A 12,846-nucleotide genomic window follows, 5' to 3' on the forward strand; every position below is an offset into this window, starting at 1 on the left:
AGTCATGAGTTTTAGCATGAGTGTGAAGCAGTTAATAAGCACCTACTGCCTTTCATTCATCTTTATTTAAGTCTCATTCATTTTGAGTCTCTTATACCTGATTTATTTCATATTTTATTTTCTAAAATGGAATTCCTTGGAAACTTTTTCCCCCACTGGACTTTAATGAGAATGAAGAATGTCGAGATGCCTGAGTGGCCCGAAATCCCGAATGCATGTTTTATAAGACAGCCTGATCCGAAGGCATGGATAGCCGTAGCTGATGCATGGGAAATGGAGTCCATGAGGAGTCCATTCAGTAGTGGATGTGGATCATATTCTCTGCATGCATCTCTGTTTGTAATATTTCAGATGTAGATTTGCAAACAGACTCTCATTCACAAATACTTCACAAAACACTACATATTAATTTTTTTTTTTTCTTCATTGAGAGTGCTCGATGATGGGATTTGTAAGTCTAAAGTGGTCTTGCATTTCAGATGTACGTTTCCCATCAACTATATCATCCGCCGACAAAGTTTTTTTTGCTTGTGCTTGTTTTTTTGTCATGTACATTCTCTCACTTACTTCGTTTTGGTCTTAGAACACAGAGGATAGCGGACGAATTTCAATCACATTCTTTCGTCTGTTTCGAGTCATGCGTTTGGTCAAGCTGCTGAGCAGAGGAGAGGGAATTCGGACACTGCTCTGGACTTTCATCAAGTCATTTCAGGTGTGCTTCGGTGTAGCCTCATCCACCACCTCATCACAAACAGGAATAGTGACGGTGAACGGATATAATTAGCGTCGCTGATTATCTCCTTTCTACCTCTCCTCTGTTTCCCTCAGGCTCTGCCGTATGTCGCTTTGCTGATAGCCATGCTCTTCTTCATCTACGCAGTAATCGGGATGCAGGTTAAAAACATGTTTGTGTTATACTGATCATATATAAGTGCAGTGTGTTATAGTCACTGTGTATGAGGTACCTGAGGATCGGTTGGTATGACTTTAGTGCGGAACCCGAAAGCCAGAGTGTTGATTTGTGATGCTGATATGTGTCGCTTTTGGTTTAGGTGTTCGGGAAGATCGCAATGGATGACACCGCCCAAATTAATCGCAACAACAACTTCCAGACTTTTCCACAAGCTGTACTCCTGCTGTTTAGGTAAACCTGATCTGAGTTTTCATGCACATACAGTGAGGGAAAAAATTATTTGATCCCCTGCTGATTTTGTACGTTTGCCCACTGACAAAGAAATGATCAGTCTGTAATTTTAATGGTAGGTGTATTTGAACAGTGAGAGGCAGAATAACAACAAAAAAAATCCAGAAAAACGCATTTCAGAAAAGTTCTACATTGATTTGCATTTTAATGAGTGAAATAAATATTTGATCCACTATCAATCAGAAAGATTTCTGGCTCCCTGGTGTCTTTTATACAGGTAAGGAGCTGAGATTACAGTAGGAGCACTCTCGGGGAGTGCTCTTAATCTCAGCTCGTTAACTGTATGAAAGACACCTAACCACAGAAGGAAGCAATCAATCAGATTCCAAACTCTCCATCATGGCCAAGACCAAAGAGCTGTCCATGGATGTCAGGGACAAGACTGTAGACCTACACAAGGCTGGAATGAGCTACAAGACCATCGCCAAGCAGCTTGGTGAGAAGGTGACAACAGTTGGTGCGATTATTCCCAAATGGAAGAAACACAAAAGGACTGTCAATCTTCCTCGGTCTGGGGCTCCATGCAAGATCTCACCTCATGGAGTTTCAATGATCATGAGAACGGCGAGGAATCAGCCCAGAATTACACTGGAGGATTTTGTCAATGATCTCAAGGCAGCTGGGACCACAGTCACCAAGAAAACAATTGGTAACACACTACGCCGTGAAAGACTGAAATCCAGTAGCGCCCACAAGGTCCCCCTGCTAAAGAAAGCACATGTACAGGCTCATCTGAAGTTTGCCAGTGAACATCTGAATGATTCAGAGGAGAACTGGGTGAAAGTGTTGTGGTCAAATGAGACCAAAATCCAGCTCTTTGGCATCAACTCAACTCGCCGTGTTTGGAGGAGGAGGAATGCTGCCTATGACTCCAAGAAGACCATCCCCACCGTCAAACATGGAGGTGGAAACATTATGCTTTGGGGGTGTTTTTCTGCTAAGGGGACAGGACAACCGCACCGCATCAAAGGGATGATGGACGGGGCCATGTACCGTTAAATCTTGAGTGAGAACCTCCTTCCCTCAGCCAGGGCATTGAAAATGGGTCGTGGATGGATATTCCAGCCTGACAATGACCCAAAACACACGGCCAAGGCAACAAAGGAGTGGTTCAAAAAGAAGCACACTGAGGTCCTGTAGTGGCCTAGCCAGTCTCCAGACCTTAATCCCATAGAAGATCTGTGGAGGGAGCTGAAGGGTCAGCCACAAAACCTTAATGACTTGGAGAGGATCTGCAAAGAGGAGTGGGCCCAAATTCCTTGAGATGTGAGATGTGTGCAAACCTGGTGGCCAACTACAAGAAATGTCTGACGTCTGTCTCTCACTGTTCAAATACAGCTACCATTAAAATTACAGACTGATCATTTCTTTGTCAGTGGGCAAACGTACAAAATCAGCAGGGGATCAAATAATTATTTCCCTCACTGTACAGATATGCAGGTTGGCAGTATTTCCAGGTGGATAACAATCAATTATGAAGTAACTCATTTTTTTATATAAAGGTATTAAGTTTATAGCAACTTTTGTGTCTTGTTTTTGTTGTTTGTTTGTTTGTTAGTCCATTCAGACAAAGTAAGCGCTCAATACTGTAGCAAAGTCATACATACATATGAACCGTTTTTCATCACAATAAAATAAAATAATAATACAATAAAGTAAATAATAAATAAATAAATAAAATACAATAATCTAAAATCTCAACTTTTTCAGTCCTGTGTGTATAAAGTGCATTTTGCTACAAATTGTCTAATATATATATATGTATATAGTAAATAAATAAATGCCATTAATACTCACTAATTACTCTCTTTCTTTGTCTCTCTCTCTCTCTAGGTGTGCTACAGGAGAAGCTTGGCAGGAGATCATGCTTGCATGTATGCCTGGTAGACTGTGTGACAATGAATCCGAAATCACCCCTGGAGAGGAGAGATCGTGTGGCAGTAGTTTTGCAATCATCTACTTCATCAGCTTCTACATGCTCTGTGCTTTTCTGGTATTTGAGAAAAATATTGTCCACACATTTACATATATTTGAGTGTGTAGCCTTTACAGTTATGTTGCAGCAGTTTACAAATCTGTTCCAGATCATCAATTTGTTTGTGGCTGTCATTATGGACAATTTTGACTACCTGACACGCGATTGGTCGATCCTTGGGCCGCATCACCTGGACGAATTCAAACGGATTTGGTCTGAATATGACCCAGAGGCAAAGTGAGCAGCATTCCCGAACATTGGTGTAAATTAGAGTGTGTGTTGTTGTTTTCTGTTCTTACAGTGCGTGTATTTCTTTCTCAGAGGCAGGATTAAACACTTGGATGTTGTGACATTATTGCGGAGGATTCAGCCACCTCTGGGCTTCGGTAAACTCTGTCCTCACAGGGTGGCGTGTAAGGTGAGTGTAAAACACATACACAAATGTGTGTACATGAAACCTAAATCCAAAGATACAGATATGAACTGGAATATAATGGTCAGAAAAATGAAATAATACATAGATTACATGTCAAATTAAATATGGATATACTTGTCGAATTATCAAGTGGTTAGAATGATGCAGCTGCTATGTAGGACCCACTTCCACACAAGGCTTACACTTACAAATCCCAACACACACACACTAGTAAATGACATAATGTGGAACAAAAACTTTGTGCCTTTGTTCATGACCCTGAAACAACATTGCCTTTGTTTTATATTTTTTAGAGGCTGGTTGCCATGAACATGCCGCTGAACAGTGATGGGACTGTCATGTTCAATGCCACCCTTTTCGCTCTGGTCCGAACGGCTCTGAAGATCAAAACTGAAGGTGAGTGTGCACTGCGGTGTGTTTTAGAGAATTTGTTGTATTGTGGAATTTCAATTTGCAGTGGCTTGTAAGTGCAAAACTTTAACAACTATAAAAGTTAAAATATGTTAAAAACAACAACATTCATTCCATGCTCATTTTTGTGTGGCCACAGCATGTGTTTGCTAGAGGATATGTGAGCTTAAAGGATAATAGCATAAGCAAGTTCACATAAAATGGTTTTCTCTGGATTAACAAGATAACAGACTTGTGTTACAATCTGCAAAAACCATGTACCATTCATTAAGGACCTTTTTTCTTTTTAGAGTTTATATTTCCAAATTTGCTGTTATGACACTGTATGATGATCTGTCCTTATTGATTGACTTCTAGTTCTGCTGTGAGACTAGGATTGCACAATAGGTGCTACTAAAACATTATATGGCCAAAAATAACTGCACACCTGACCAATCACGCCCATGTATGCTTGCTGGACATTCAAAACCACCGGCATTAATACGGAGTCGTTCTTTTTTGCTCTTCTGAGTGTGGCTGTGGGGATTTGTGTTCATTCAGCCACAAGAACATTAGTGAGGTCAGGCTCTGATGTCACAAGAGGAGGCCTGATGGGTTTAGTTGGCATTTCAGTTCATCCTAGTGTTCAGTGGGGTTGAGGTTGGGGCTGTGTGAAGGACACTTGAGTTCTTCCATTCCAACACTGGCTAACCTTGTATTCATAGAGTGTGTTTTGTGCACAGGGGTATTGTCATGCTGGAGCAGATTCTGGGCCTCTTAGTTCCAGTGAATGAAAGCTGTAAGCTACAGCAAACAAACACAAGCAAACAGTTGTGTGCTTCAAAATTTTTAGTGGCCAGGTGTCTATGTACTTTTGGGGGTTACATTGGTGCCGTGACCCAGATGGGAGTGAGGTTTAGGGGCGGTGAGTGTAACGGAGGCCAGCGGTAGGTGCTGTGCAGGTAAACCTCACTCCCTTGATCTCAAGAGGCGAACTAGCGACTGACGCTAGAGGCTGCAGTCTTTAGCCTCCTTGTTAGCCCCACCCGCCTCCCATGCTGGAGACCCGCTTGGAGCCGTTGCGAGTAGGACCCGGGGGGGGGTTACACTGAGCACACTGCAATTCCAATATGTATAAATTATATAGATCTTGAATAATTTTTATATGGTACATGTTTAGGGTTGATTATATTATGTAACCCTAAGTTAATGTGTGTGTGTGTGTGTGTCAGGAAATTTGGAACAGGCCAATGAGGAACTGAGGGCTGTCATCAAGAAGATCTGGAAGAGAACTAGTTCAAAACTCCTGGATCAAGTGGTTCCACCTGCAGGAGGTCAGACAAATTTGAACACAAACACACATGCATGAACACTTAGCATTTATTCCATTCCTTTTGCTTTAAAACACTAATGCATTATTAATAATTATTAGAGATATGTTTTCATGTGAGTATTGTGAGACCGAGAGCTCTCTTGAGAATACATTGTACAAAACTGAACGGCTGAATAACTGCTTCCTGAGTAGACGAGCAGCACACATTCACACAACCACACAGATTCTCTCTCTTTCTCTCTCTCTCTCTTTCTCTCTCTCTCTCTCTTGTTTCACTTCTCAGTAAATTTGTCTCCTGAATTCTGTCAGAAAATGTTCAGAAAAAAGTGCCCATTTGCCTCATGAACTGGACAAGATAATTAACTCGGCCAGTGTAAAAAAAATAACATTTTCTACTACCTTAATTCATATTCATTGACCCAGTGCTGAGGCTTGATTTATCAGAGAGATTTTAAAGTACATCAAGGTGGAGGCTAAATTTGCAGAATACATTTCTTCAGTATTGGATACTATAATGCAAGTCTGTATAAAAAAAAAAGCTTTGCCTGAGAAGGTTAGAACTTCTTTCACAGTTGTTGCATCAACTGTTACATGAACTGGTTAAAAAGTATGACATGTCTTCTTTAATGAAAACCAAAATGTTTGCATTGATGAATTGCTGCTGGGATTCAATGAATAAAACACATTAGCACATCCTGTTTCTGGAAAATAAACAACATTTAAAGTCATAAATGCCCTTTCACCTCATCACACAACCTAATCACTGATCTATTTGCCTAAAACAGCACACATTAAAATAGCAAAACATCCCACAACATGATGCCACCACCCCCATGCTTCACAGATGGGATGGTGTTCTTCAGATTAAGAGCCTCGAAATTTTTGTCCTCACAGACATTGTGTGGATTATAACCAGTACTTCAAAAGTCTCCTGATCAGCTGTAAACTTCAGTCTTTTGGCTGCTGGTTTTGGAAATTGTTCCTAAGGGGGAACCAGACTTTTGAAGGTCCACAGTTTTGTTTTCTGAGATTTTGGCTGAGTTTCCAAAGGAGTTTTAGCAAAACTTTAGCAAATTTTACTGGCTCTTAAATACAGCCACAGAAACACTCCTAATTAAGAAGCCTCTGAAAGCCTCTTTACCTCAAATGGTGGAATCTTCCAGAGTATTTAGAGATGGTCAGCTTGGTGTATGTAAAAATTTTAAACCACTGGATTATGTGAATAATATGAAATGTCTGGAGTTTGTGCAAAACCCAGAATATCTTTAGCCTGGGTGTGTGTTAACCTTTGGCTTCAACTGTATGTGTTTCAGGAATGGATCAAATGTGTCCTTTTTTTTCTTTGAACCACTTTTTTGTTGGTATCATTGCAATAATATAAAAGCCCAAATGAGCTGGTAACATTTTAGAGATAAGAGAGCCCATGATTAAGACGATTTTAATGGCCTTCATAAAGTTTACAGTTGAATCTTTATTTTCTATATGCAAACTCCAAGGACTATATCAGTAGCAATAATACCTATGTAAAGTAGTGAAAAATCTACCGTAATAGACAGTGTTTGCATTTTATTATGACCTCTGATCATTAGATTTACTTTATTAGATTACAGAGCTGAACCTTTAAGACGTATTGGGTTTTGACAGTATTATAGTACCAGTGTGCGGATGCATGATGATTTCATCTTATTAGACATGTTACACACTTATAAAAACTTTACAGTGACTCATTGTGATGATGATGAAGAAAGCGCTTGTGTGCTCTGTTCCCTCAGATGACGAGGTAACAGTGGGAAAGTTCTATGCCACTTTCCTGATACAGGACTACTTTAGGAAATTCAAGAAACGCAAAGAGCTAGGTCTTGTGGGACGACACCCTGCCAGTCATAACACCGCCATTGCGCTACAGGTGAGACAGTACCTGCCTTTCAAGCCATTTCAATAGCTTGACAACTTTTTTTCCCCACCAACGAATTCCTCTAACTTAGTCATGGCCAGTTTCCATCCTTCACTTAAAGGAAGCCTTTATTATCGCCACCCTTACATTACATCACAGTGGAATTCTTTTCTTCGCATATCCCAGCTGAGGCAGTTGGGGTCAGAGCACAGGGGCAGCTATGATACAGTGCCACTAGAGCAGAGCAGGTTAAGGGTGCCCAACAGTGGCAGCTTGGTAGCGTTGGGGCTTCCAATCAACAACCCAGAGCCTTAACCATGTGAGCTACCCCTGCCATTGTGTTAGGTCTCTCCTATTACACAACACCTCATAACCAGGGTGCGGTAGAAAGCACTTTGGCACCTATAATTGGCTAGTATCACCCCTCACTCCATGACAGCACCAATTTTGCTCTTTGGGCTTCCTGACCACAGATATTTTTTTTATCTCCTTTGTGTTTCTTGTATTTGTATAATTACCTATAGCCATTTTTATGGAGTTGATATATAAATTGATATGTGAAGTGAAGCAGTGTAAAAAAGTACACAATCTAAATAAGTATATAGTGTTTGAGTGTATGGCCATGTTTGTAGCTCAAATGTCCCCATAATGGTAGGAATATATCTCTGTGGTGACATTTGGCTCGTCCCTGTGAGGAATTCTTTTTAATATAAACTGTAGTGTTTATTTCTAAAAACAGAGGCAAGGCTAGTGTGTGTAACTTAATTTACCTTTCTCATGGTAGGCTGGTCTGCGGACACTGCATGACATAGGCCCTGAGATTCGCAGAGCCATATCATGTGACCTGCAAGATGAAGACCTGGTAGACTTTAACCCTGATGAAGAAGAAGACATATACCGGGTAAAAACGAGTTTTTAAGTGATTCTAAAAGTAGTGTTGCAGGTTCTGTGTTTCTGATTACGCTTAAGGTCTTCTGTGAGGACAAGAAATGGAGACAATTCATTTCTTCATGCTGTGCCTGAACTGATATGGGAGAGATTTTTTAATATGCTTAACACAAAATACACATATGGGATCTCATACAGGGTTAGTCTAACAATCCAAGAGAACATGCTTTTCATCCGTTTTAAATATTCAATAATAGTTTATAATAGATTATAAAGATAAAACAAATAAAATTGTAGCTTCTTCATTTTAAATAACTGGTTCAGGAAGCAAACAACAGAATTAAAAAATGTATTAAAAATGTTTGATTTATTAAAAATGTATTATAAGTAAGGTTAAAATGAAGTTATATAAATGAAGAACCCACTTTTCAGTATCCAACTTCGTGCAAACATTTAATTTAATTCAAAGGAAAATGCTGTATTATTTTTTAATAGAAGATTGTTGCGAAGTACATTTCCACAATGTATACAATATGGAACTAGTTTAAGCTTTTCCTATGGAGTATAACATCATAGTATGTAGTCAAGAATATATGAATGCATTCTGTTTCCTCTCTTTCTCAGAGAAATGGTGGCCTCTTTGGAAACCATGTCAATCATGTAAACGGGGATCACAGAGGCTCGTCCACCTCCACTAATGTCACCCAGCGACCCCTCCATGTCCCACCCCTTCCCTTCTACGTGCAGGTTGAGCCTCCTCCACAGCCCCTTTATGCTCAAAATCGCCCATATTCAAACCCCAACCTGTACTTCAAGTCCCCCAAGTCCTCAAACTCCAACCTCAACAATGCCAATGTGCCATGCATGCCTGTCCTGACCAACGGAGGGCAATACTGCCCTCCCACAGATCGACCCGCCCGAAGCCGGGTGTCTTCCCTGGGTTCCTACCTCAACCTCAGGAGTGATGCAGAATCACAGCGAAAGTCTCATTTTAAGAGGTGAGAGCACTTACGTTGGGTTGAGTTCCGCTCGAGACTAAATGTAATGCATATTGGCGTGTAGAGAGTGTGTTTAAGAATTGCTAAACTTTTACGAATACATGTAATCTACATCTACAGATAAAAATTTTGCTGGCAGGAACTACATATTTGTAAACCATTGTAGTACAGTGTGCTGAGCTCCATATGCCTGACTGATCTAATTCCATGTTCATGCCCCTGTGTGGATGTTATTTTGCTTTTAATATCATTGCTTTAATGAAAGTGACATGATAAATATATGAAAAATCTCTCTTTTTTTTGGAGAGGTGTTATCTCATGGTAGATGATAACTAATGGATTTTTCATGTGTCCAGCTTCATATATCTGCCCCCAGGGAAACAGGACATGGTGAAAAGCAGCAATAAACAAATGAAAAATAGATGTTTGGCAGCTCTGTGTATGTAACCTGAGGAACTGAACTGTTCATAGGCATTTGGTTAAATTGTACAGCAAATTGTAGGCGTTATGACGTGGCACCTGAAGTGCACGTTATTTCCTACCCATATGTAAATAGCCAGGAAAACACGTTTTCCAGAAGCTTACTTCCAGTAGATTCAAAAGTCTGTTCATGATATTAGTAAGACACAGCAGAACTCGATGTTTCAGACCTGACAGTGCACTGACCCCCTTTACTATAGATAAGACTATATAACAATAAAGCTTTATCTCAGTTTATAAATCCAGTCACTTTGCCTGCAGAGTCCATATGTAGCATGCTGTGTTGAAAAAGCAAGTCAGCAACTTTTGAATTTGCTTTCCCTTCTGTATGCAGAAAGAATATGCCTTTTTCCCCCCTTGTCCACAGTCCACTATTGTTGCTAAACATGCTGACCAAAAAGTCTGATTTTGCATTAGTCTGACCTCAGCAAACATTCTATACTATCAGAAAGAGTTTCCAAACTGCTTATTATAACAAAAGTGATAATGATTTTGAAACTATAAGAAACAACTAAACTGTGCAGTTCTACAACAGAGATATTTAAGTTGTTTTCTTTCTGCATCACAATGTGTCAGGCGACAGTCTGCTTAGGGGTCTAATTCTGCTTACTGGAATCTTCAGTGTACCTTTTTTTCCTTATGGTAACAGATGTTAAAGGGTTTTTTTCTTGATATTTATATCCTGGGGAAACAGGACATCAGAGCAAATGGAAGCTGATCATTACTTGTCCATTTTAATACACTAAGCCTGAGTCAGGTTTTGCTAAAAGATATTCTTTGTTAGGAAATATTTCCTCATCTGACCACTGTTTTCTGTTTTATCTTTTATGCTGATCCATCCGTCCATGTATGCACACATTTGCCTGTTTCTCTGCCTGCCTGACTGGACAGACCACGATACTATGAGACCTATATTAGGTACTTGCATGCTGCTGTAATGCCTATATAAACTTATTCATCTGTTTATTTACATGGAATAAAATGGCTTAAATGTACAGGATTCTGTAAATAAAATTGAAATATTTTTGCAAATTTCTAAATGATTTGCTATAAATTCAATTTTTGTATATCCTTAGTATCTATATGATGAAAAAATAATACTTTCATCTATACAATCACTTTCAGGTCAGACTCAACAGCTGGTTTTTACCCCACTATCTGCCGACAAACCTCGGTCCAGGGTGATGTCAGCGATGATGACAAAGCTTCAGTGGAGTATTACAGTGGGGAGGAGTTTCAGGAGGATGACCTCATGCTGGCTGGGGACAGGTATCTCTGTGATATGTTACTGTGTTACTGTGGTCACTTCTAATCAAATCACAGCAGCTTTACCAGCTTTGCATGGATATACCAAGCAGGGCTAGGTGACATGGACACCTTGGACGTATACTAGTCAGCTACATGTAAAAGCACAGGCTGAGGAAGCTGCATAAGTGTGGGCTGTTGGGCATGCTTTTGTGGACCAGGGTACGTTGCTGTTGGAGCAGGAGTTTTGGAATATTGGCATGGTTTGAATGTACAAGGTGTTGATCATTAATGGAGACAGGTGGAGCTTGGAGCTTAGTTTAGATATATGGGCTCTGTTTCAGATGAGACAGTGGATACCAGAAGAAGGTGTGTGCCATCTTTACACTATGGAAATCATGTCATATCATGCTGTCTCTTAAATCAATTAAAAAATGATCTATACAAAACAACTATGCATTTATGACTAAACCCCAGTGAAAGTCACGTTTTCTTTTCTCCTGGGACACTAAACAGAACTATCACAAATGAGAACAATAAAAACATAACAGAGTTGCAGGGAGTTTTAACTCTTCCTCTATTCACGAGCATCCATGCTTGTTTTTGTTACGGCACAGCGCTAAAAGCTCCTAGCTCTGACCTTAGTGACATACCTCAGCTACTGAAAAATAGCTTTTGAGACACAGACAAGAGGAAAATACCTAGCAGTAGACATTTTTCTATCATCATTTCACACTGTCCTAATACCAAGGATTGCCATTGCATTTGAATCCATCTGTATAAATTAGTTGTTTATTAATCATGTAATATATTCGCTCATTGTCTTTATGCTCCTTCTTCTACTTCTTCTTGCTTTCCTGGATCCAGGAGGTCATATAGAGAGTATCAGGATACAGTTAGCAGTTTGGAGTCGAACCCTCCTCATGAGAACCAAGACCCCGAGTGTTTCAATGACGATGATGAGCAGCCCATTTGCCAGGAACCTAAGAAATCTCCCATGAGAAGACTTCTGCCCTCAACACCTCAGGGTGAGATCAGATCTCAAGTCTGCCCAAAGATATGATCTGTTATTTCCATGGAATAAATCTGCAGTCAGTGTAGGTTTTGTGGTTTCCTCTGTGTTTGTTCCTCAGTGAAAAGGAACTGAGCAATCTACAACACGGCACATAATAAGCATATATTATACTTATTTAAAACTGTATACTGCATAATATAAACTATATACAGTATATAATGTATATAACACTAACAGTATATAACTGCATATACAAGATTTAAGGTTCAAGTTTATGGTCATGGATAGAATTTTTTGGGGTTAATGGCTTTGGAGACAAAGTCGTGCTGCTGCCACTTCCTCTGAGCTGAATTCAGGGAAAAGAGTACCAAAGAAATCCAGAAAAACCGTGTTTGAGTAGTAAAACTCTTCAATTCAATAAGACCAACAGGAAGTACTTATACAGGAGAAAGGTGTAGTGTTCAGCATTATCTATAGGCAACACTGATAAAGAAAAGGCCTCAACAGGAACAGGCGTGCTCTTCTTTTTACTGGCAGGATGACGAGTTTATTACAAAGAGGATTATTTAGATTATAAAAGAGAGAGAGAGAGAGAGATACAATACATACATTATATACAATAAAATACTTGCACTACAGTTATACACTCCTTACCCAGAAACGGTGTAGAAATGATTAGTAGAAAGAAAAGTGTTAACAATGTATGCAGTTAAAAGGTAGCATAGCGGGAGTTGCACATTCAATACAATAAAGAGAGTGATATATCCAGGGGCGGACTTGGTGATTTAGGGGCCCTAAGCGATTTCAGGTATGGGAATCTCGCGCATGTGCAGTACCGATAGGAACGTTCCACTATTCATGAATCATGGGGGGGCCCCGCATTTGAAAAGATGTAATAATAATGTTAAAATCTTAATAAGTACTATATGATTTAAATAGGCTTCTTGCTATTGGTCGGGGCCCCCTAATTCCCCGGGGCCCTAAGCAG

General features: G+C 39.8%; 1 protein-coding gene across 11 annotated transcripts in view; it reads left to right on the plus strand.

Moving 5' to 3' along the window:
- Positions 1-12,846, plus strand: part of cacna1db (calcium channel, voltage-dependent, L type, alpha 1D subunit, b) — a 137,771-nt gene that overhangs the window by 116,806 nt on the left and 8,119 nt on the right. For all 11 annotated transcript variants that reach the window (XM_058389582.1, XM_058389583.1, XM_058389593.1 and 8 more), the window contains 14 exons: positions 584-712; positions 829-894; positions 1,053-1,144; positions 3,038-3,197; positions 3,289-3,416; positions 3,501-3,597; positions 3,909-4,011; positions 5,238-5,339; positions 7,111-7,244; positions 8,017-8,133; positions 8,745-9,118; positions 10,490-10,516; positions 10,724-10,867; positions 11,711-11,871. In XM_058389582.1, coding sequence (XP_058245565.1) covers positions 584-712; positions 829-894; positions 1,053-1,144; positions 3,038-3,197; positions 3,289-3,416; positions 3,501-3,597; positions 3,909-4,011; positions 5,238-5,339; positions 7,111-7,244; positions 8,017-8,133; positions 8,745-9,118; positions 10,490-10,516; positions 10,724-10,867; positions 11,711-11,871 — 1,834 coding nt within the window. The remainder of the gene's footprint in view (positions 1-583; positions 713-828; positions 895-1,052; positions 1,145-3,037; positions 3,198-3,288; positions 3,417-3,500; positions 3,598-3,908; positions 4,012-5,237; positions 5,340-7,110; positions 7,245-8,016; positions 8,134-8,744; positions 9,119-10,489; positions 10,517-10,723; positions 10,868-11,710; positions 11,872-12,846) is intronic.

The sequence above is a fragment of the Hemibagrus wyckioides genome, linkage group LG05, assembly GCF_019097595.1.
Source record: "Hemibagrus wyckioides isolate EC202008001 linkage group LG05, SWU_Hwy_1.0, whole genome shotgun sequence".
NCBI classification, from domain to species: domain Eukaryota; kingdom Metazoa; phylum Chordata; class Actinopteri; order Siluriformes; family Bagridae; genus Hemibagrus; species Hemibagrus wyckioides.